The 24,971-nt window shown below is 41.8% G+C and overlaps 1 protein-coding gene across 1 annotated transcript in view; it reads right to left on the bottom strand.

The window, feature by feature from the left end:
* Positions 1-24,971, bottom strand: part of pdgfc (platelet derived growth factor c) — a 154,294-nt gene that overhangs the window by 20,995 nt on the left and 108,328 nt on the right. Inside the window, exon 3 of the mRNA XM_014211934.3 lies at positions 5,578-5,755. Coding sequence (XP_014067409.2) covers positions 5,578-5,755 — 178 coding nt within the window. The remainder of the gene's footprint in view (positions 1-5,577; positions 5,756-24,971) is intronic.

Below are 24,971 nucleotides of genomic sequence, written 5' to 3'. Positions count from 1 at the left end.
GATGGGATATTGGAGTGGAAGCACTGCAGCACCCAGCCAGTTGTCAATGCCACAGATGTTTTTCATTGATAAAAAATTGGCAGTATCAAAGGTCCACTCAAAAAAGACTTTGTGAGATTTATGATATGGTGGATCATAAATGTTCTCCAAGGTAGTGATAGGAAAAATATTTTGACTAACAACAGTCTTGGTCAAGGAAGGGAGCATGGCTAGCAAGTGGTCTCAAATTCACTGGATTGGATGTTTTAGTCTATATCTGCAGGACTTTGGAAATTCTACTGTGAAAAGTTTGAATCTAATGACACTTTGGATCATTGAACAATCCTAATGGATAATCTTTAAACTGGAACATGGCTGAAGCTAGTGACATCAGTTGTAGTCACATTCACATGGGCATGCTATTGGACTTGACAGATGTCATTAAAGTGTAATGAACAGAAACTGCTTCCTCTGTATGGTCTCCTATTGTAGAAATGTGGGTTCCAAGTACTAAACCACCAATTTAATTTTAATTATTATAAATGTTTAGGGCAAGTTGTATGAAATGCTCTTAGAATTAAGGTCAGGTCAGGCCTGTATACAGTATGTATGTGTGGGTGGACTCCTTCAATTTAGCATTGAGGACTGCAGATTTAATCTAATGAATATAGCTGGATGTACACAATATACGGTGTAGAATATGGACTCACATTACATCACCTTTATGGTATGAAAGTATTTGATTGAATTTTGGGTGACGAAAGTGGAATGGTTCACGTTGAAGGCCCAATGCAGACATTTTTATATCAATATCAAATAATTTCTGAGTAACAATTAAGCACATTACTGTAATAGTTTTACAAAAAAATAACAGTCTTTTAGCTAAAAACTATTTCTCAAGCAATCATTTTGCAAGAACTGTCTGGGAGTGGTCTGAGTGGGGAGGGGAAAACGGGAAACTAGCTGTAATTGGCAGAGAGGTTTGGAACTCTGAGGGCTGTGACGGTCATGGAATTTTGGATGACGGTAATTATCCAGCCAAATGACCGTGGTCACCGTAATAAGATATATATATATATATACACTGCTCAAAAAAATAAAGGGAACACTAAAATAACACATCCTAGATTTGAATGAATGAAATAATCTTAATACTTTTTTCTTTACATAGTTGAATGTGCTGACAACAAAATCACACAAAAATAATCAATGGAAATCCAATTTATCAACCCATGGAGGTCTGGATTTGGAGTCACACTCAAAATTAAAGTGGAAAACCACACTACAGGCTGATCCAACTTTGATGTAATGTCCTTAAAACAAGTCAAAATGAGGCTCAGTAGTGTGTGTGTGGCCTCCACGTGCCTGTATGACCTCCCTACAATGCCTGGGCATGCTCCTGATGAGGTGGCGGATGGTCTCCTGAGGGATCTCCTCCCAGACCTGGACTAAAGCATCCGCCAACTCCTGGACAGTCTGGTGCAGCGTGGCGTTGGTGGATGGAGCGAGACATGATGTCCCAGATGTGCTCAATTGGATTCAGGTCTGGGGAACGGGCGGGCCAGTCCATAGCATCAATGCCTTCCTCTTGCAGGAACTGCTGACACACTCCAGCCACATGAGGTCTAGCATTGTCTTGCATTAGGAGGAACCCAGGGCCAACCGCACCAGCATATGGTCTCACAAGGGGTCTGAGGATCTCATCTCGGTACCTAATGGCAGTCAGGCTACCTCTGGCGAGCACATGGAGGGCTGTGCGGCCCCCCAAAGAAATGCCACCCCACACCATGACTGACCCACCGCCAAACCGGTCATGCTGGAGGATGTTGCAGGCAGCAGAACATTCTCCACGGCATCTCTAGACTGTCACGTCTGCCAAACGTCCTGCACGGTGTTGGGCTGTAAGCACAACCCCCACCTGTGGACGTCGGGCCCTCATACCACCCTGATCGAGTCTGTTTCTGACCGTTTGAGCAGACACATGCACATTTGTGGCCTGCTGGAGGTCATTTTGCAGGTCTCTGGCAGTGCTCCTCCTGCTCCTCCTTGCACAAAGGCGGAGGTAGCGGTGCTGCTGCTGGGTTGTTGCCATCCTACGGCCTCCTCCACGTCTCCTGATGTACTGGCCTGTCTCCTGGTAGCGCCTCCATGCTCTGGACACTACGCTGACAGACACAGCAAACCTTCTTACCACAGCTCGCATTCATTTGCCATCCTGGATGAGCTGCACTACCTGAGACACTTGTGTGGGTTGTAGACTCCGTCTCATGCTACCACTAGAGTGAAAGCACCGCCAGCATTCAAAAGTGACCAAAGCATCAGCCAGGAAGCATAGGAACTGAGAAGTTGTCTGTGGTCCCCACCTGCAGAACCACTCCTTTATTGGGGGTGTCTTGCTAATTGCCTATAATTTCCACCTGTTGTCTATTCCATTTGCACAACAGCATGTGAAATGTATTGTCAATCAGTGTTGCTTCCTAAGTGGACAGTTTGATTTCACAGAAGTGTGATTGACTTGGAGATACATTGTGTTGTTTAAGTGTTCCCTTTATTTTTTTGAGCAGTATATATATATATATATATATATATATATATATATATATATATATATATATATATATATATATATATATATATGAGACTGTCTGGGAGTTCAAATATCAAATATTCCAAAACATGCATCCTGTTTGCAACAAGGCACTTAAGTTATACTTCAAAAAATGTGGCAAAGCAATTAACTTGTTGTCCTGAATACAAAGTGTTATGTTTGGGGCAAATCCAATACAACACATTACTGAGTACCACTCTCCAGACACTTTCAGGACAATAACCTAAAACACACGGTCTAAATCTACACTGGAGTTGCTTACCAAGAAGACAGTGAATATTCCTGAGTGGTTGAGTTAGTTTTAACATAAATCTACAGCAAGACCTGAAAATTGTTGTCGAGCAATGATCAACAACCAATTTTACAGAGCTTAATGGGCAAATGTTTGGCAAATGTTGCACAATCCAGGTGTGGAAAGCTCTTAGAGACTTACCCAAAAAGACTCACAGCTGTAGTCGCTTCCAAAGATGCTTTTACAAACTATTGACTTAGGGGTGTCAATACTGTACTTATGTAAATGAGATGTGCAAAAAAAATCTAAAATCATGTTTTCACTTTGGTATTATGGGATATTGTGTGTAGATGGGTGCGAAAAAATAAACATTTCATCCATTTTGAATTCATGCTGTAACAACAAAATGTGGAATAAGTCAAGGGGTATGAATACTTTCTGAAGGCACTGTATACATCTCTGGGGATACTCAGACTGTTTATATTTAGTTGGCCACACATGCACGAGGTATTAGGTTAGTATTTTGGAGTAACTACAATGCTGTTGATCCATCCACAGTTTTCTCCTATCAAAGTAATTTAAACTACCGTAAATTCCGGACTATAAGCTGCAACTTTTTTCCCCAGGCTTTGAACCTCGCAGCTTAAACAATGACGCGGCTAATATATGGATTTTTCCAGCTTTCAATTTTTGTTTCCAAAAAAACACATTCTGTGACGGGCTCAGTTTTTTTGCCGGCATGAAGCTTTCATTAGACCAATGAAATTGCCGAACGGGTTAAGGTCAAACAACTTTTTTGTTTACTGTTTAGATTAAATCGAGCGCTCTCAAACTTCCCATCATTCTGATTACGGTAGTCATTTTGTCACCCTCATGGCAAAGACACGGAGAAATGCATATGATGCAGCTTTCAAGTTGAAGGCGATTGATCTGGCTGTTGGAAAAGGAAATAGAGCTGCTGCACGGGAGCTTGGTCTTAATGAGTCGTTGGAAACAGCAGCGTGAGGAATTGACTCAGTGCAAAAAGACAACTAAAGCTTACTGCAAATTTTGTATTTTTTGTTACAAGCCGTGTTTCGTTAAAGCCTATTTATTTTTGTTACAAGCCGTGTTTCGTTAAAGCCTATTTATTTTTGTTACAAGCCGTGTTTCGTTAAAGCCTATGTAAAGTTCATTTGTTTCAATGTACCGGTAGGCACGTGCGGCTTATAGACATGTGCGGCTTATGTTCAAAATAATATATATATTTTTTAATTTAGTGGGTGCGGCTTATATTCAGGTGTGCTTAATAGTCCGGAAATTACGGTAACTATTTTAAAGTCATCACTGGGCTCATGGTGAAATCTCTGAGTGGTTTCCTTCCTCTCCAGCAACTGAGTAAGTAAGGACACCTGTATCTTTGTAGTGACCGGGTGTATTGATACAGCATGCTCAAAGGGATATACAATGTCGGCTTTTTTAGGGGGCTAGACATCTGCCCATCCTCTTGACTCTGCAGAACACACAATACTTGCAGTCTCCCTCAAGCAGTGGCAGAGAGCAACATATTTGTCTCTGCCCATCAACAACTGGACTCACTCCACAGGAGGATGGTGACAGCTTAAAAATCGGTGGAATGGTATCAAATACATCAAACACATGGTTTCCATGTGTTTCTGTGTGTTTTAACTCTAGGCTGCTTTATTCCCCTCTAACTGGGGCGGTGTCAGAAACCAGTAATATAAGTAGAGCCGGGTCGCTTTCTTTCAAGAAATGTCAGCTCATCTACCAAAGGGAACAGAGTCAATAAAACCAATTGAAAGAATGTGGTAATTATAAACCAAATCCTGCCTCTTCCTCTGAAAAAAAATAAAAAGGTCAAAGACAAAAAAAAGCACCATTGCTGACTTCCTTTTGCCATTAGTGCTTGTCAGGAACAGAAATGATTTCACTGCGCTGCAGGCCATTGCAGATTAATGAAGGGAAGAGCTGTTTACTAAGAGTGAGGCGCACACAACTGCAACATGACAGATTAAAACAGCAGCCTTCACTTCAGTTTATCTCTGGGCATTTGTAAGTGAAAGGTGTGGGTATGAAGGGGGCTCTATATATGTGGTCTGAGATGAGGACATGGAGAGAAAGAATGAGGGGAGGGGGGAGGATGGGGAGAAGTGGGGGAGAGAGTAAAAAAAGAGAAATAGGAGAGACTAATAGGATGCGAGGCATAGGATGTAAACAGACAGTGAAAGCAATGTGATCCAAAGTTGTGATCTTTCATCTTTCATGAACTAAATTGGGATTATTGCCACACATCCTGCCAATAGAGCCTGACTGAACCGAGAAAGGAAGGATGGAAGAAACAGCGAAAAAGAGCCGCTCTTAATCCATTTTTCTATCCAGTCGGAGGAGGGTAATAAGACATGGATTGAATCCAACCAGGGTCAGCAGGCCATGCTGTGTCTGAGAGTCTAGACGCCATCTGGGCCGAGCTCAATCTCAACCAACACCATTAACACTCCACCACCAACCACCTCTTTTTGAAACCTTGTCTGATTGGATCGACAGCAGTGCCAGAGCTAGACAATCACACAGGTGCATCAAACGGCAACACAGGTCACAATTTCTATTACAACAGCACTTAGCTATGAACTCAGGACAAAACAAACACGTCGAGAGAGGTTTAAACATACAGAATAGCAGTGGCCGTTACATAATAAGTAATTATGTAAGGGAGCGTGTGCTGTTTATGTGCTCAGAGGAAAGATGGCTTATGGCTTACCATGGGGAGCAGGGAGTAGCGAATGCTGAAGCCAGGCTCGGAGGGGAAGTACTCATCAGATATGAATCTCACCCGGATCTGACCGCCTTTGGACATGTGGCTGGCAGGTACCTGGGACCCGCACCAGCGGCCCAGGATGGTGTCCTCAGACGGCTCCTCGATCTCCACAAAATCATACCTGGAAAAAGGCCAGAGAGAAAGAAAGAGCGAGAGAGACAGAAAGAAAGAGAGAGCTTTGGCTCAATGTGTGTAGTCCCATGAATTCACATTGCCATTGGAGACGAGACAAAGTTGCCGTGCAATGAAAGTGAGCACTTAATGCATATACAAGTCAAAAGTTTAGAGACACCTAATCATTAAAAGGGTTCTTCTTTATTTTTAAAATGTTCTACATTGTAGAATAATAGTAAAGACATCAAAACTATGAAATAACACATATGGAGTGTAGTATTAAAAAAAAGTGTAACAAATCAAAATATATATTTATATTTTAAAACCTTCAAAGTAGCCACCCTTTGCCTTGATGACAGCTTTGCACACTCTTGGCATTCGCTCATCCAGCTTCACCTGGAATGCATTTCAAACAGTCTTGAAGGAGTTCCGACATATGCTGAGCACTTGTTGGCTACTTTTCCATCATTCTGCGGTCCAACTCATCCCATAACATCTCACTTGAGGTCGGCTGATTGTGGAGGCCAGGTCATCTGATGCAGCACTCTATCCCTCTCCTCGGTCAAATAGCCATTACACAGCCTGGATGTATGTTGGGTCATTGTCCTGTTGAAGAAAACAAATGCTAATCCCACTAAGCGCAAACCAGATGGGATGGCGTATCACTGCAGAATGCGGTGGAAGCCATGCTGGTTAAGTGTGCCTGGAATTGTGCCTTCTTTCATGCTTCACGGTGGCAACCACACATGCAGAGAGCATCCGTTCACCTTCTCTGCGTCTCACAAAGACAGAGCAGTTGGAACCAAAAATCTCAAATTTGGACTCCAGACCAAAGAACACATTTCCACCAGTCTACTGTCCATTGCTCGTGTTCTTATTGGAGTCCTTTAGTAGTGGTTTCTTTGGAGCAAATCGACCTTGAAGGCCTGATTCACGCTGTCTCCTCTGAACAGTTGATGTTGAGATATGTCTGTTACTTGAACTCTGAAGCATTTATTTGGGCTGCAATATGAGGTGCAGTTAACTCTAATGAACTTATACTCTGCAGCAGAGGTAACTCTGGGTCTTCCTTTCCTGTGGCGGTCCTCATGAGAGCCAGTTTCATAGTTCTTGATGGTTTTTGCGACTGCACTTGAAGAAACTTTCAAAGTTCTTGAAATATTCCGCATGTCTTAAAGGAATGTTGTGCTGTAATTTCTCTTTGCTTATTTGAGGTGTTCTTGGCATAATATGGACTTGGTCTTTTACCAAATAGGGCTATCTTCTGTAAATTACCCCTACCTTGTCACAACACAACTGATTGGCTCAAACACATTAGGAAGGAAAGAAATTCCACAAATTCACTTTTAACAAGACACCTGTTATTTGAAATGCATTCCAGGTAACTACCTCATGAAACTACCTCATGCCAAGCGTGTGCAAAGCTGTCATCAAGGCAAAGGGTGGCTATTAAGAATCTAAATGTTTCCATATGTGTTATTTCATAGTTTATGTCTTGACAATTATTCTACAATGTAGAAAATAGTAAAAAAATAAAGAAAAACCCTTGAATGAGTAGGTGTGTCCAAACTTTTGACTGGCACTGTACGGTACACACCAAACTGGGGAGTGGCACATGTATCTATACTCAGAGCATGAATTTAATTGCTGTGTCGATCTAAAGGGGTTTTATGGCTCCTTCACTGAAGCTGGGTGTTTCCTTAGCCATGTAGCACAATGCTATTTCATAAACTGCCTGTGACTGCTTCAAATCAAATGTTATTTGTCACATGTGCCGAATACAGCAGGTGTAGTAGACCTTACAGTGAAATGCTGACTTACAAGCCCTTAACAAATAATGCAGTTAAGAAAATACCCACCCACAAAAAAGTAAGAGATAAGAATAACAAATAATTAAAAGAGCAGCAGTAAATAAAATGTCGGGGCTATATACAGGGGGTATCGGTACAGAGTCAACGTGCAGAGGCACTGGTGTCGAGGTAATATGTACATGTAGGGAGAGTTATTAAAGTAACTATGCATAGATAATAACAGAGAGTAGCAGCAGCGTAGAAGGGGGGGGGGGGGGGGGGGGTGGCCGAGCAGTTGCCATACCAGGCAGTGATGCAACCCGTCAAGATGCTCGCCCATGGTGCAGCTGTAGAACCTTTTGAGGATCTGAGGACCCACGCCAAATCTTTTCAGTCTCCTGAGGGGGAATAGGTTTTGTAGTGCCCTCTTCACGACTGTCTTGGTGTGCTTGGACCATGTTAGTTTTTTGGAACTTGAAGCTCTCAACCTGCTCCACTACAGCTCCATCGATGAGAATGGGGGCGTGCTCAGTCTGTCTTTTCCTTTAGTCCACAATCATCTCCTTTGTCTTGATCACGCTGAGGGAGAGGTTGTTGTCCTGGCACCACACGGCCAGGTCTCTGACCTCCTCCCTATAGGCTGTCTCATTGTTGTTGGTGATCAGGCCTACCGCTGTTGTGTCATCAGCAAACTTGGTGTTGGAGTCGTGCCTGGCATTGCAGTGACGAGCGAACAGAGAGTACAAGAGGGGACTGAGCACTCACCCCTGAGGGACCCCTGTGTTGAGGATCAGCGTGGCGGATGTGTTGCTACCTACCATTACCACCTGGGAGTGGCCCGTCAGGAAGTCTAGGACCCAGTTGCAGAGGAAAGTGTTTAGTCCCAGGGTCCTTACCTTAGTGATGAGCATTGAGGGCACTATGGTGTTGAACGCTGAGCTGTAGTCAATGAACAGCATTCTCACATAGGTGTTCCTTTTGTCAAGGTGTGAAAGGGCAGTGTGTATTGCAATAGAGATTGTATCATCTTTGGATCTGTTGGTGCAGTATGCAAATTAGAGTGGGTCTAGGGTTTCTGGGATAATGGTGTTGATGTGAGCCATTATCAGCCTTTCAAAGCATTTCATGGCTTCAGAAGTGAGTGCTACGGGTCGGTAGTCATTTGGCAGGTTACCTTAGTGTTCTTGGGCACAGGGACTATGGTGGTCTGCTTGAAACATGTTGGTATTACAGACTCAGTCAGGGACAGGTTGAAAATGTCAGTGTAGACACTTGCCAGTTGGTCAGCGCATGCTCGCAGTACACATCCTGGAAATCTGTCTGGCCCTGCGGCCTTGTGAATGTTGACCTGTTTAAAAGGTCTTACTCACATTGGCTGCGGAGAGCGTGATCACACAGTCATCTGGAACAGCTGGTGGTCTCATGCATGTTTCAATGTTACCTGCTTAGAAGCGAGCATATAAGTTATTTAGCTCGTCTGGTAGCCTCATGTCACTGGGCAGCTCTCGGCTGCACTTCCATTTGTAGTGTGTAATAGTTTCCAAGCCCTGTCACATCCGACGAGCGTTAGAACCGGTGTAGTACGATTCGATCTTAGTCCTGTATTGCCGCTTCGCCTGTTTAATGATTCGTCGGAGGGCATAGCGAGATTTCTTATAAGCCTCCGGGTTAGAGTCTCCCTCCTTGAAAGCGGCAGCCCTACCCTTTAGCTCAGTGCGAATGTTGCCTGTAATCCATGGCTTCTGGTTGGGGTATGTACGTACAGTCACTGTGGGGACGACGTTCTCGATGCACTTATTGATAAACCCAGTGACTGATGTGGTGTACTCCTCAATGCCATCGGAAGAATCCCGGAACATATTCCAGTCTGTGCTAGCAAAACAGTCCTGTAGTTTAGCATCTGTTTCATCTGACCAATGTTTTTATAATGGTGCTTCCTGCTTTAATTTTTGCTTGTAAGCATTTGCCAAATGGAGGCCGAGGGAGAGCTTTGTACGCGTCTCTGTGTGTGGAGTAAAGGTGGTCTAGAATTGTTTTCCCTCTGGTTGCACATTTAACATGCTGATAGAAATTAGGTGAAACTCCCTGCATTAAAATCCACGGCCACTAGGAGCGCCGACTCTGGATGAGCGTTTTCCTGTTTGCTTATGGCGGTATACAGCTCATTGAGTGCCAGCATCGGTCTGTGGTGGTATGTGGACAGATACGAAAAATACAGATGAAAACTCTCTAGGTTGATAGTGTGGTCTACAGCTTATCATGAGATACTGTACCTTTGGCGAGCAAAACCTTGAGACTTCCTTGGATATCGTGCACCAGCTGTTGTTTACATATATGCCTAGGCCCCCGCCCCGTGTCATACCAGATGTTGCTGTTCTATCCTGTCAATAGTGTACAACCCGCCAGCTGTATTTTCTTAATATCGTCGTTCAGCAACAACTCAGTGAAACATAAGATATTACAGTTTTTAATGTCCCATTGGTAGGATATATGTGCGTTCAGTTCGTCCCATTTATTTTCCAGTGATTTAACGTTAGCTTGCAGGACGGAAGGCAAAGGTAGATTAGCTACTCGTCGCCTGATCCTCAGAAGGCACCCAGATCTTTTTCTGCAAAATATCGGTTTCCTTCTCCAGCGAATGACGGGGATATGGGACTGGTCAGGTGTCTGTAGAATATCCCCCCCGTACCGACTCATTGAAGAAAAACTGTCAAAACTGAGGTGAGTAATCGCAGTTCTGATGTCCAGAAGCTCTTTTCAGTAGCAGCAACATTTACCTAGAACTAACGCTGCAGATAGCAATACTGGGTGATTTGAAAAGTCAGTCAATCAATCAATAATATAATTATTTAGCAAAAATGTTTCTTTAATTTTCAATCTGTAGAAGCTATGAGAATAGAAAGGTTCAGTATTTTTGAGAAGAATCAAAGCTCAGTTGAAAAATATATGGCAAATAGAAATCCAAAATGGATGGTGTTAAGAGATAAATGGGAAGGGTTGAATGGAGCTGAAGGGTGGGACTAATAACAAGATAACCAATGTAAAGCATACGGGGTCTGTAAAATGTATATAGGTTCAGAAATGTTGTGAAATAGCACAGTTACAAATAGAAATCAAACTGGATGGACATCAGAAATAAAGGACTAAAAACAAACAAAATAACTATTGTTAAATAGATTGTGTCTCTAAAATGTGTATAATACCTATAAACTGAATGTAGAAGCCTAAGTGTTATTGTTTATTAGTTTCCTCCAATCGGGGGAGGGGTGGAAGGGTTTGCAAGGAATAATAAATACATGTATTTATTATTCCTTGCAAACCCTTCCACCCCTCCCCTGATTGGAGGAAACTAATAAACAATAACACTTAGGCTTCTACATTCAGTTTATAGGTATTATACACAAAAAAATGATGTACATAAGTTACGAACAACACAAAAAAACTAACAAAATAGCATGGTTGGTTATGAGCCGATAAGACAGCAGCCATCCCCTCTGGCGCCATCTTGATTATTGTGAGGTCAGCTTTGTCCCTCTTGAGCCCTAATACAACCCCACTGAGCTGCAACTGCCCTTCACGGCCCCCTCGTTTTTACTTTCCTCCCCTCCCGTCCATCCATCCAGTTCCCTCTCTCTGAGGAGAAAGGGCTATGCTATCACTGAACGGTTTCGAACGGTGGGGCCTAATGCTCACAGTGTATCTGCGGGGAGCAATGGGCAGCTCCACAATTTAGAGTCGATATTAAATTAAGAAAAGAGCTGAGCATTTCCTGTGAAATCGTTCAGCGTTCAACCTCAGGTTTGTTGGGGAGGAGAGTAGCATTAGCAGCTGTCGCCTTTGGTTAGCGATAATGGGCCTGACGCAGACACTGGGACAAGCCTATTAGGCTAATGCTAATTGCTGTAATCACATACAGTGCAGTGAAAAAGTATTTGCCCCCTTTCTGATTATCTCTATTTTTGAATATATTTGACATGGATTGTTTTTAGATCTTCAACCAAAACCTAATATTATACTGAACAAAAGAGCTGATCAGGCTGTTGATTGTGGCCTGTGGAATGTTGTTACACTCCTCTTCAATGGCTATGCGAAGTTGTTCGATATTGGTGGGAACTGGAATACGCTGTCGTACACTCCGATCCAGAGCATCCCAAACATGCTCAATGGGTGACATGTCTGGATGGTATGCAGGCCATGGAAGAACTGGGATATTTTCAGGTTCCAGGAATTGTGTACAGATTCTTGCGACATTGAACCGTGCATTATCATGCTGAAAAATGAGGTGATTATAGTGGATGAATGGCATGACAATGGGTCACTGAATCTCGTCACGGTATCCCTGTGCATTCAAATTGCCATCGATACATTTTAATTGTGTTCGTTGTCCGTAGCTTATACCTGCCCATACCATGCCACCACCGGGCACTCTGTTGACAACGTTGACATCAGCAAACCGCTCACCCACAGGACGCCATAAACATTGCGCTTGTGAAGCAGGTTGGACATACTGCCAAATTCTCCAAAATGGCTTATGGTAGAGCAGGGTTCCCAAACTGGTGTATGCGTAACCCTGCCGTCAGGGGTACGCCAAATAAAAATGTGATTCACATTTTTTTCTTCACATTTTCAAACAGTCCATTTATATTTTTCATCGGGGCTATACATTTGGGTGAGTTTTTGTTCCTTGCCTGAGCAGCCTCGTTTTAATGCCAAAAATTAAATTCAACCATCTAGTGTTCAGCGAAATAACAACACAATTACATATACAGGTAGCCTCGTCAAATAACTAACATCCAATCACATTAACCATTACTCTCACGGGAATTCCACTAACGGTCCGAATGTAGCCAAACGTAGCTTCTGCTCATTCAGTTTGCTCAAAAATTGTATAAATGGTAAAAAAAAGTAAGGCCCACGTCCCTAGACACATAACTGCTTTACTGGTAGTACTGCTACTACCAGCAGTACTACACCTGCATCTGTCGACGACACAAGTTGTTCTGCTTCCACGAGCACATCCAATGCTAGCATCAGTAATTCTACATGTTTTTAGCCCAGCTAGCATGGACACTGACAGTTGTGAATCTGATGCAGCCGAAGAGCTACTGCCCCCTTACCCGGGAAAGCACCGAACAGACAGGGACGTTGGACCATTTAATATATATATGATGAGAACTACATTAATTTGGGGTTGACTTATATTGGGAGTAGTGCCTTTCCACAGCCACAGTGTGTTATATGTGCAAAAGTACTATCTCACAACTCAATGAAACCTTCACTCTTGCGCAGTCATTTAGAAACAAAACATGCCAATTTAAAAAATAAGCCACGGGAGTTTGAGCGAGAATTAAGACGACTTTCGAGTAGTAAGACATGTATAAAAGCAACAGATACCATTAATAATAGAGGTCTAGAAGAGTCTGATATGGTGAGCTACCGAGTGGCTAGAACAGGCAAGCCCCATACAATTAATTCTTCCTGCTGCCGCAGATATGGGTGGGACAATGCTGGGGGAAAAGGACCCCAAAAAATATATAGACAATGCCTTCATCAAACAACACTGTTTCACGATGCATAAGTGACATGGCAGGAGATGTTTTGAAACAATTACTGCTTCGCATACAAGCCAGTGAATTCTATGCGTTACAGCTGGATGAGTCGGACATGGCGGGCCTGGCACAGCTCCTGGTATATGTCCGTTACGTTTATGGGGGGGTCAATTAAGGAAGACATCCTCTTCTGCAAACCACTGGAAACCAGGACAACAGGAGAGGATATTTTTTAAAGTACTTGACAGCTTTGTGACATCAAATGGACTTTGGTGGTCAAGATGTGTTGGTATCTGTACTGATGGCGCAAATGCCATAACAGGGAGACATAGTGGAGTGGTAATGAGCGTGCAAGCACTTGCTCCCAACGCCACTTGGGTACACTGCAGCATCCATCAAGAGGCTCTTGCTGCCAAGGGAATGCCTGACAGCTTGAAATATATTTTGGACACAACAGTGAAAATGGTTAACTCTGTAAAAGCAAGGCCTCTGAACTCTCGTGTATTTTATGCACTATGCAATGATATGGGAAGCGACCATATAACCAGCACACTTCTGTATGTTGCAAAAGCGTTACCAAGGGGCATAGTATTGTGACATGTTTATTTTTTTTTTTATTGAGAGACGAGCTTAAAGTTGTCTTTACTGACCATAATTTTCACTTGTCACGACTGGCCTATCTGAGTGAGGTTTTTTCCTCGCCTGAATGATCTGAATCTAGGATTACAGGTACTCTCCACAACTATATTCATGTGCAGGACAAAATTGAGGCGATGATTAAGAAGTTGAGCTCTTCTCTGTCTGCATTAAAACTTCTTCAGCCTAGGGTCTATTTTTCTCCACTTCCTGTCTGACTGACGTGCCCAAAGTAAACTGCCTGTTACTCAGGCTCAGAAGCCAGGATATGCATATAATTGGTACCATTGGATAGAAATAGAGGTCGACCGATTATGATTTTTCAACGCGGATACCGATTGTTGGACCAAAAAAAAGCCGTTACTAATTAATCAGCCGTATATATATATATATATATATATATATATATATATATATATATATATATAAATAATGACAACTACAACAATACTGAATGAACAATGAACACTTATTTTAACTTAATATAATACATAAATAAAATCAATTTAGTCTCAAATAAATTCAATTCGGTTTAAATGCAAAAACAAAGTGTTGGAGAAGAAAGTAAAAGTGCAATATATGCCATGTAAAAAAGCTAACATTTAAGTTCCTTGCTCAGAACATGAGAACATATGAAAGCTGGTGGTGCCTTTTAACATGAGTCTTCAATATTCCCATGTAAGAAGTTTTAGGTTGTAGTTATTATAGGACTATTTCTCTCTATACCATTTGTATTTCATATACACCTTTGACTATTGGATGTTCTAATAGGTACTTTAGTATTGCCAGCCTAATCTCGGGAGTTGATAGGCTTGAAGTCATTAACAGCACAATGCTTGAAGCATTGCGAAGAGCTGCTGGCAAATGCAGGAAAGTGCTGTTTGAATGAATGCTTACGAGCTTGCTGCTGCCTACCACTGCTCAGTCAGACTGCTCTATCAAATCATAGACTTAATTATAATATAATAACACACAGAAATACGAGCCTTAGGTCATTAATATGGTCAAATCCGGAAACTATCATTTCGAAAACAAAGGTTTTTTCTTTCAGTGAAATATGGAAGTGTTCCGTATTTTATGTAATGGGTGGCATCCATAAGTCTAAATATTGCTGTTACATTGCACAACTTTCAATGGTATGTCATAATAATGTAAAATTCTGGCAAATTAGTTCGCAACGAGCCAGGCGGCCCAACCGTTGCATATACCCTGATTCTGCGTGCAATGAACGCAAGAGAAGTGACACAAATTCCCTAGTTAATATTACCTGCTAACATGAATTTCTTTTAACTAAATATGCAGGTTTAAAAAAAAAAATACTTCTGTGTATTGATTTTAAGCACGATTGTGCTTTTTTTCGCAAATGCGCTTTTGTTAAATTATATCCGTTTGGCAAAGTTGGCTGTCTTTGTTAGGAAGAAATAGTCTTCACACAGTTTGCAATGAGCCAGACGGCCCAAACTGCTACATATACCCTGACTCTGTTGCACAGAACACAAGAGAAGTGACACAATTTCCCTAGTTAAAAGAAATTCATGTTAAACAGGCAATATTAACTAAATATGTAGGTTTAAAAATATATACTTGTGTATTGATTTTAAGAAAGGCGTTGATGTTTATGGTTAGGTACACATTGGTGCAACGACAGTGCTTTTTTCACGAATGCGCTTGTTAAATCACCGTTTGGCGAAGTAGGCTGTGATTCAATGATAAATTAACAGGCACCGCATCGATTATATGCCACGCAGGACAAGCTAGATAAACTTGTAATATCATCAACCATGTGTAGTTAACTAGTGATTATGTTAAGATTAAACGTGTCTTATTAAAAACAATGCTAGCTAGCACCTTACCTTAGCTCCTTGCTGCACTCGCATAACAGGTAGTCAGCCTGCCATGCAGTCTCCTCATGGAGTGCAATATAATCGCCCATAATCAGTGTCCAAAAATACCGATTACCGATTGTTATGAAAACTTGAAATCGGCCCTAATTGAAATTGGCCATTCCGATTAATCGGTCGACCTCTAGATAGAAAACACTTAAGTTTGTAGAAATGTTAAAATAAATGTATGAGACTATAACACAATTGATATGGTAGGAGAAAATCCAAAGAAAAACCAAGCGGAATTTTTTTTGGAGAGCCCGTGCATACATGAAGGGCACTTTTCGGCATTTGCTGTATGATCAACGAGAATCTACATATCGCAAATGTACGGTCCCTTACTAGACGTCCGCGAATGTTTCTAAAATTCGGCGGCGGGCTGTGCATCGGGGCCAGACCTTCTGGGAAGTCATCGAATGAAGTCACTCGGACATTCGGTTTCCATTTTATAAAATTTCTAATTTGTCATTTTTCCGCTGTCCCGGTAAATTCCACCAGATGGCGAATGGAATCTTATTGCAAAAGTACAAAACATCACCAATCATGACATGGCCAATTCTCCAAAACGGAAAAGACTTCGAAGACAAAACTTGCTGAGCATAGGTTTGGACTAATGGGCTGTTAGCCCAGAAACAAGATGGCATTGAGGCCTCAACACTTTGAGTTAAGGCCATTTTTCTGGGATTAAAGGTAAAAAATGAAAATAGAGCGCTAATTTGACCGCTTCACATCAAAGAACACGAACATACGGTGTCAGGGAAAAAAGAATCAGCCATTTATCTATCGTAATTTAAGAGAAATTTAAGGAACGTTCCTGAGGTCCTCCCAATCTGTGAAAGCCTAACCTTGACTGTGTGGCATTAACCCTTAACAGTGAAAACAGGGTGTTTACAGGGTGTTTACATCTAACATTTTGCAATGACTTCTCTCCCCATAGGAATACATTGCCACTCAAACGCAATCATCAGTACTTCACTTGGGATTACATTACCACTTTGAGGAGTTGAGCAGAAGGGAGGAAAGAAAAAAAAAATGTGGGGAAATGTGCATCTGTGATTGTGTGTTGAATAATGCGTAATAGGTTTTGTTGCCCGACTTTGTTCACGTGAAAAGTCAGAATAATTGTAGAGAGAATGATTTATTTCAGCTTTTATTTATTTCATCACATTCCCAGTGGGTCAGAAGTTTACATAATTAGTATTTGGTAGCATTGCCTTTAAAATGTTTAACTTGGGTCAAACGTTTCAGGTAGCCTTCCACAAGCTTCCCACAATAAGTTGGGTGAATTTTGGCCCATTCCTCCTGACAGAGCTGGTGAAACTGAGTCAGGATGTAGGCCTCCTTGCTCGCACACACTTTTTCAGTTCTGCCCACAAATGGGATTGAGGTCAGGGCTTTGTGATGGCCTTGCCAATCCCCTGACTTTGTTGTCCTTAAGCCATTTTGCCACAACTTTGGAAGTATGCTTGGGGTCATTATCCATTTGGAAGACCCGTTTGCGACGAAGCTTTAACTTCCTGACTGATGTCTTGAAATGTTGCTTCAATATATCCACATACTTTTCCGTTCTCATGATGCCACCTATATTGTGAAGTGCACTAGTCTCTCCTGCAGCAAAACACCCCCACAGCATGATGCTGCCACCCCTGTGCTTCACGGTTGGGATGGTGTTCTTCGGCTTGCAAGCACCCCCCTTTTTCCTCCAAACATAACAATGGTCATTATGGCCAAACAGTTATATTTTTGTTTCATCAAAACAGAGGACATTTCTCCAAAAAGTACAATCTTTGTCCCCATGTGCAGTTACAAAGCGTAGTGTGGGTTTTTCATGGCGGTTTTGGAGCAGTGGCTTCTTCCTTACTGAGCGGCCTTTCAGGTTATGTCGATATAGGACTCGTTTTACTGTGGATATAGATACTTTTCTACCTGTTTCCTCCAGCATCTTCACAAGGTCCTTTGCTGCTGTTCTGGGAATGATTTGCACTTTTTGCACCAAAGTACGTTCATCTCTAGGAGACAGAACGCGTCTCCTTCCTGAGCGGTGTGACGGCTGCATGGTCCCATGGTGTTTATACTTGCGTACTATTGGTTGTACAGATGAACGTGGTACCTTCAGGCGTTTGGAAATTACTTCCAAGGATGAACCAGACTTGTGGAGGTCTGCAATTTTTTTCTGAGGTCTTGGCTGATTTCTTTTGATTTTCCCATGATATCAAGTAAAGGAGGCAGAGTTTGAATGTAGGCCTTGAAATACATTTACAGGTACACCAATTGACCCAAGTGATGTCAATTAGCCTATCAGAAGCTTCTAAAGCCATGACATCATTTTCTGGAATTTTCCAAGCTGTTAAAGGCACATTCAACTTAGTGTATGTAAACTTCTGACCCACTGGAATTGTGATACAGTGAATTATAAGTGAAATAATCTGTCTGTAAACAATTGTTGGAAAAATGACTTCTGTCATGCACAAAGTAGATGTCCTAACCGACTTGCCCAAACTATAGTTTGTTAACAAGAAATTTGTGAAGTGGTTAAAAAACAAGTTTTAAATGACTCCAACCTAAGTTTATGTAAACTTCCAACTTCAACTGTATGTTGACTATGACAACGGTGTGTAGCAGTAAGTGGTCATGATATGAAGGTTTGGCTTGGAAAGTTGTTTTCGCCTGGTAACAGACACTGAAGTCCACAAGCGAAGGGAAAAAGTGAAAGGAGGAGAGCGTAGATAGTTGCGAGAATAAATGATATAACAAGCAAAGTGATCATGCTGTTTTTATGTGGCTGCTATGAAAGTGAACTGTGTTTGCGTTTGAGCAGAGGTGTACTCATTCCGCCGCTTCTGCTTAAATTATTTTCTTAAACGGAAGCAAACAGAATGAAATGGGGATAAACATACCTGCATTTGTCCAATAGAAACTCTCATTTGCAACTGTTGGACAAATGATTACACCCTAGATCAGCTAGATGGGCTCCCGAGTGGCGCAGCGGTCTAAGGCACTGCATCTCAGTGCTTGAGGCACCAGTACTGTCCCTGGTTCGAATCCAGGCTGTATCAAATCCGCCCTTGATTGGGAGCCCCATAGGGCGGCGCACAATTGGCCAAGCTTCGTCCAGGTTTGGCCGGGGTAAGCCGTCATTGCAAATAAGAATTTGTTCTTAACCGATTTGCCTAGTTAAAGGGTAAATAAAACATTTAAAAATAATAACAAAGTTGCAGGCAAGCGCGTGCAAGGCAATATTGAATGTTTCACTCTCTCACCTTGATTACAACATTTTTGAAAGGATGTTTGAGAACCCGACCAGAGATTGAGCTACTACTGAATTTCACGTAAGAGCATTCAATGCAGCCTTTTCTCACTCGTTTAATCCCTATTGGTGTGAGCATGTAAAACTGTGTACCTCGATACTGCTTAGGCCATCTCCCTCTTAAAATGACCTGCTTTGTCTCGTTTAGAATTATTGGGAAATAATTGCTTATCCTACCCTGTCCTCTCCCTTCCCCTTGCTAACTACTTCATCATTGCTTATCATTTGCCATAATGATTCTCTCAACAAGTTCACCTACGTTGTTAACTTTCATTCATAGGCCGATCATTCACAGGCTGCAGTAACCTCATGGGTGTAGGAAAAATTTGACTATCATGCAGTAGTCTAAACCTATCGATGTTACATTGAGCTAGGTGAATGGGAAATGAATGACTGTCATCAAATATGCTGTAATAGAAATAAGGCCATGCTCATTAGAAAAAATGATCGCACTGATTAGCAGTCAATATTCAGCCTTTCTTTCCTGACATGGTTTAGATGTCTGTGAAGCAGGACGGTGCACTCTAGGATCAAATCGCTGACAGCAGATGGGTCATCTATAATGCAGTGCAACCTGCTTTTACATAGTTTCATATTTTCCGATCCTACATGTGCAACATCCCGTTTTGGATTTGCAAATCCACCGACGTACATGCATCTCTCACACATTGTTTATAGAAATACAGTAACAGTTCTTGAGAATGGTTAATCGCACTGTAGCCAAGTGTCTCAAGTGTCTCTGTGTTGCTATGCCAAACGACACGTTGCAAGAGGCGAAACACACTCAAATATGACTTCTCTCTTTGGTGGATTTGGGCAGAATGTTTTTTTTATCCCCCCTAAAACAAGCATAATAGTAGATGAGCATCTGAACTACTGAAGATCTTACTCATCTTGAGGATGACCACTCGCTGGAGGTGCTCTCACTCCCTTTCTAGTGCTTTTTCTCCACCCTTTTATTTGTTTTATTCCCAGCTACTGCTGTTGATTAGAGAACCAAGGTTTTGAGGATTTGTATTCTGTTATTTATTTACTTACTGGTTATTGTGATGTGAGGCGTAGGGTAGAAAACCTTAGCAACATAACACTTTGTATGTGAATGTATTCCATTCAGATATTTCAGCTTGGAATGGATTCCTATTGGGGTGCACTGAATTCATTTTTCAACAGACTAGGAGAGAGACTGTGGATGTACACGATGAGTTGGAAGGGGGTAGAGCTAACAAGAGGGTGTGTGCGGGTGTTTGTAAGAGACAGAGAGGGAGAGAGAAGCAGAGAGGGGAGGAGGAGACAGACAGTGACAGCGATTGGGAGAGAGCGAGAAAGAGTGAGAGCATGTGTGTGAGAGAGACACTTGTGAAGATCTGTCTGCTTCTGCTTGTGTGTGCATGAAGTCATGTGTTTGCCATCCCTGCCAACCTGATCAAATTAAACGTGTTCTCTGCCCCTGCTTGAAAATGAAAAATGCGGGAGGTAGAGAAAGGTAGACGTGGCAATGACTTGCATGACCCTGCATGAGGATGTTATTGTCTGCTCCCCTCATCGGGAAACTAGTGCAGGCTTGTATGGCATTAGGGCCAGAACAAAGGCTGCAAATCCTCACTCTTCCCCACTGTGGGACGACTCCTCTTGGGCATCAGACACCACAGTGACCCCACTCATCAAAATACATCCACCCACACAAGATGGCTGAACGTGGGGTCAAATTACCAGGACTGAAACCTCTGGCTGGTTCTTCTGACGCCAGAATAAGCTTAGCCTTTTATGTCATCATATCGTAGGTGAGATTAAGGGCTGTGGCAGGGAGAGATGATCTAGGATCAGCCTGATTATGATGACAACACATCTCTGGGGATCTGGCTGGCTGTGGCACTGTCATGTCATACATCATAACTGCAATCAGGGGACTCTCCAACAATAGCCAACCACTCTCTGTCCTCTCTCCCTCTCCTTTCTACAGGACATCTCCATACCAACCAAGAAATCAGACCTGCTGTATTGATATCGGGACGCTAAGTATAATACATGAAGGAAATCGATCACAGACCGGTTCAGCTCTGCTGGTCCTAATGAATAGTAACAGAGGCGCAAAGATAGCCGGTAATTGAAAAGGGGTTATTAAATCAAATGGGGGGGGGGGTTCTAAGACCTCATGATCATTTTGTACAATCACAATGCCCGTCCGCAGGGAACTCGCCGCCGACAAAATGTGTGCCCATGGCGTATGGCTGCGGCAGCCTTGGCAAAACAAATCACTCGGTCGCTGTGCTTTTCGATATTCATCAGCAGCCACATGGGGAAAAAGTCAATTTCACAAATGGGCCCGGTTTGACTATAAATCTTTAAAAATGGACCACAACACAGCCACGACATGTCATGCTCCCCGGGCATAGCCTCTGCATGCTAACTGAACTGGGGAGTGTCCAAGCTGGCTAAAGCATAGAGAAAGACGAGGTAAACTCCTACCACTGTATATATAGTTACAAAGTATAGGTCTACATTCTGCATAGCTGCAGTGTACTGCATCATATTGTCATTGTACATCCTGTATTTAAATGAGTAATTAAATGGCACGGTACATCCATCAGGTATACCCTAAGGCGAAACAAATCATGCAGATATACACTACATGACCAAAAGTATGTGGACACCTGCTTGTTGAACATCTCATTCCAAAATCATGGGCATTAATATGGAGTTGGTCTCCCCTTGGTTGCTATAACAGCCTCCACTCTTCTGGGAAGACTTACACTAGATGTTGGAACATTGGAAGCAAGTCCCTGCAGCATTCAGCCACAAGAGCATTAGTGAGGTTGGGCACTGATGTTGGAGCGTTTAGGCCTGGCTCGCAGTCGGCATTCCAAATGATCCCAAAGGTGTTCGATGGGGTTGAAGTCAGGGCTCTGTGCAGGCCAGTCAAGTTCTTCCACACTGATCTCAACAAACCATTTCTGTATGGACTTTCCACGGGGACATTGTCATGCTGAAACAGGAAAGCGCCTTCCCCACACTGATGCCACAAAGTTGGAAGCACAGAATCATCTAGAATGTCATTGTATGCTGTAGCGTTAAGATTCCCCTTCACCGGAACTAAAGGGCCTAGCCCGAAACCATTAAAAACAGCCATAGACCATTATTCCTCTGCCACCAAACTTTACAGTTGGCACTATGCATTGGGGTAGGTAGCGTTCTCCTGCCATCCGCCAAACCCAGATGGTGAAGCTTGATTAATTTATTTAACCTTTATTTAACTTGGCAAGTCAGTTAAGAACAAATTCTTATTTACAATGACGGCCTCCCAAAAGGCAAAGGGCCTCCTGCGTGGACAGGGGCTGGGATTAACCTGTTGGGGCTAGGGGGCAGCATTTGCACGTCTGGATAAAAAAAATGTACCCGATTTAATCTGGTTACTAATCCTACCCAGTAACTAGAATATGCATATACTTATTATATATGGATAGAAAACACCCTAAAGTTTCTAAAACTGTTTGAATGGTGTCTGTGAGTATAACAGAACTCATTTGGCAGGCAAAACCCTGAGACATTTTCTGACAGGAAGTGGATACCTGATGTGTTGAATGACCTTTAAGCCTATGCCATTGAAACACACAGGGGTTGATTAATGTTTTGGCACTTCCTATTGCTTCCACTAGATGTCACCAGCCTTTACAAAGTATTTTGAGTCTTTTACTGTGAGATCTGACCGAACAAGAGCCATGGAACGGTGATGGCCGATTAGACTCTGGCGCGCGAGTTCATGTTGGGTACCCTCGTTCCAATACGTTATAAAAGAGAATGCATTCGTCCACCTTGAATATTATTCATGTTCTGGTTAAAAAAGGCCCTAATGATTTATGCTATACAACGTTTGACATGTTTGAACGAACGTAAATATATTTTTTCCCCTCGTTCATGACGAGAAGTCCGGCTGGCTTAGATCATGTGCTAACAACACGGAGCTTTTTGGATATAAATGATGAGCTTTTTTGAACAAAACTACATTCGTTATGGACCTGGGATTCCTGGAAGTGACATCTGATGAAGAGAATCAAAGGTAATGGATTATTTACATAGTATTTTCGATTTTAGATCTCTCCAACATGGCCGTTTGTCTGTATAGCAAAGCATATTTTTCTGGGCGCAGTGCTCAGATTATTGCAAAGTGTGATTTCCCAGTAAGGTTATTTTTAAATCTGGCAAGTTGATTGCGTTCAAAAGATGTAAATCTATAATTCTTTAAATGACAATATAATATTTTACCAATGTTTTCTAATTTTAATTATTTAACTTGTGGTGCTGACTTGACTGCCGGTTATTGGAGGGAAACGATTTCCTCAACATCAATGCCATAGTAAAACGCTGTTTTTGGATATAAATATGAACTTGATAGAACTAAAAATGCATGCATTGTCTAACATAATGTCCTAGGAGTGTCATCTGATGGAGATTGTAAAAGGTTAGTGCATCATTTTAGCTGGTTTTATGGTTTTGGTGACGCCTGTCTTTGAATTGACAAAACATTACACACAGCTATTGTCAATGTACTCTCCTAACATAATCTAACTTTATGCTTTCGCCGTAAAACCTTTTTGAAATCGGACAACGTGGTTAGATTAAGGAGATGTTTATCTTTCAAAGGGTGTAAGATAGTTGTATGTTTGAAAAATTTGAATTTTGACATTTATTTGGATTCAAATTTGCCGCTCTTGAAATGCACCTGCTGTTGATGGAGTGCACCACAGGTGGCACGCTAGCGTCCCACCTAGCCCCAAGAGGTTAAGTGATTGGGGCTCGGGGGCAGTATTGAGAAATTTTGAAAAAAATATGTGCCCATTTTTAACTGCCTCCTACACCAAGTCAGAAGCTAGGATATGCATATTATTAACACATTCGGATAGAAAACACTCTGAATTTTCTAAAACAGTTTGAATGGTGTCTGTAAGTATAGCAAAACTCATATTGCAGGCAAAAACCTGTGAAAAATAGATCAAAGAAAATGTGAATTTTGTGACTGTACTATTTAGTGTCATTGTTTTATAGATACCATAGTGAGAAAGGATTCATTTCACAACTCCTACGGCTTCCACTAGATGTCAACGATCTTTATAAAGTTGTTTGAAGTGTCTATGATAAACAGAGAGCAAATTAGAATGCAAGGAAGTTGACATGTCGTCACTTCATTTTTTTGCGCCTGCGCATAAATCTGAGAAGCGTGAGTTTGTCATAATTGTTTATCTAGACATAGGATAGGTTGTGTGAAAATATTACTGATGTTTAACGTTAAAAATGGACCAAAAGATTAATGCTAAACAACGTTTGACATGTTTGAACGAACGTAAATAGATTATTTACTAGGTTTTTTTAGCTTTTCGGCGTGATTTTACACCCCCCCCACCACGTTTTGTGGGAGCATAATGAACGCTAACTACTTGGTGTTATTTGGACATAAATTATGAACTTTGTCAAAAGAAACCACATTTGTTCCGGACCTGCGATTCCTGGCAGTGCCTTCTGATGGAGATAATCAAAGGTAAGGGGATATTTACAATGTTATTATCGATATTAGATGATGCTAACTGTATAGCATAGCATATTGTTCTTAGCATAGCACCCCGTTTATTGCAAAATGTGATTTCCCAGTAAAGTTATTTTGAGATCTGGCCATTCGGTAGCAATTACGAGATGATAATATATTATTCTTTGAATGACAATATTATAATTTACCAATGTTTTCGAATAGTAATTTTGTTATGTTCACCGGAAGCATTTCAGAGAAGAAAAAAATCGGAATTTCACGCTACTGTAAAATGCTGTTTTTGGATATAAATATGAACTTGATGGAACAAAAAATGCATGTATTGTATAACATAATGTCCTAGGAGTGTCATCTGATGGAGATTGACAAAGGTTAGTGCATAATTCTAGCTGGTTTCTGCTTTTGGTGACGCCTGACCTTGAATTGAAAATGGATGTTTGTACTTTTGTGGCTATGTACTGTCCTAACATAATCTAACTTTATGCTTTTGCCGTAAAGCCTCTTTGAAAATCGAACAATGTG

This window comes from Salmo salar, chromosome 09, assembly GCF_965601325.2.
Source record: "Salmo salar chromosome 09, fSalSal1, whole genome shotgun sequence".
Taxonomy (NCBI): domain Eukaryota; kingdom Metazoa; phylum Chordata; class Actinopteri; order Salmoniformes; family Salmonidae; genus Salmo; species Salmo salar.
The sequence above is the reverse complement of the archived record's forward strand: the minus strand, read 5'-3'. Positions and strand labels throughout refer to the sequence as shown.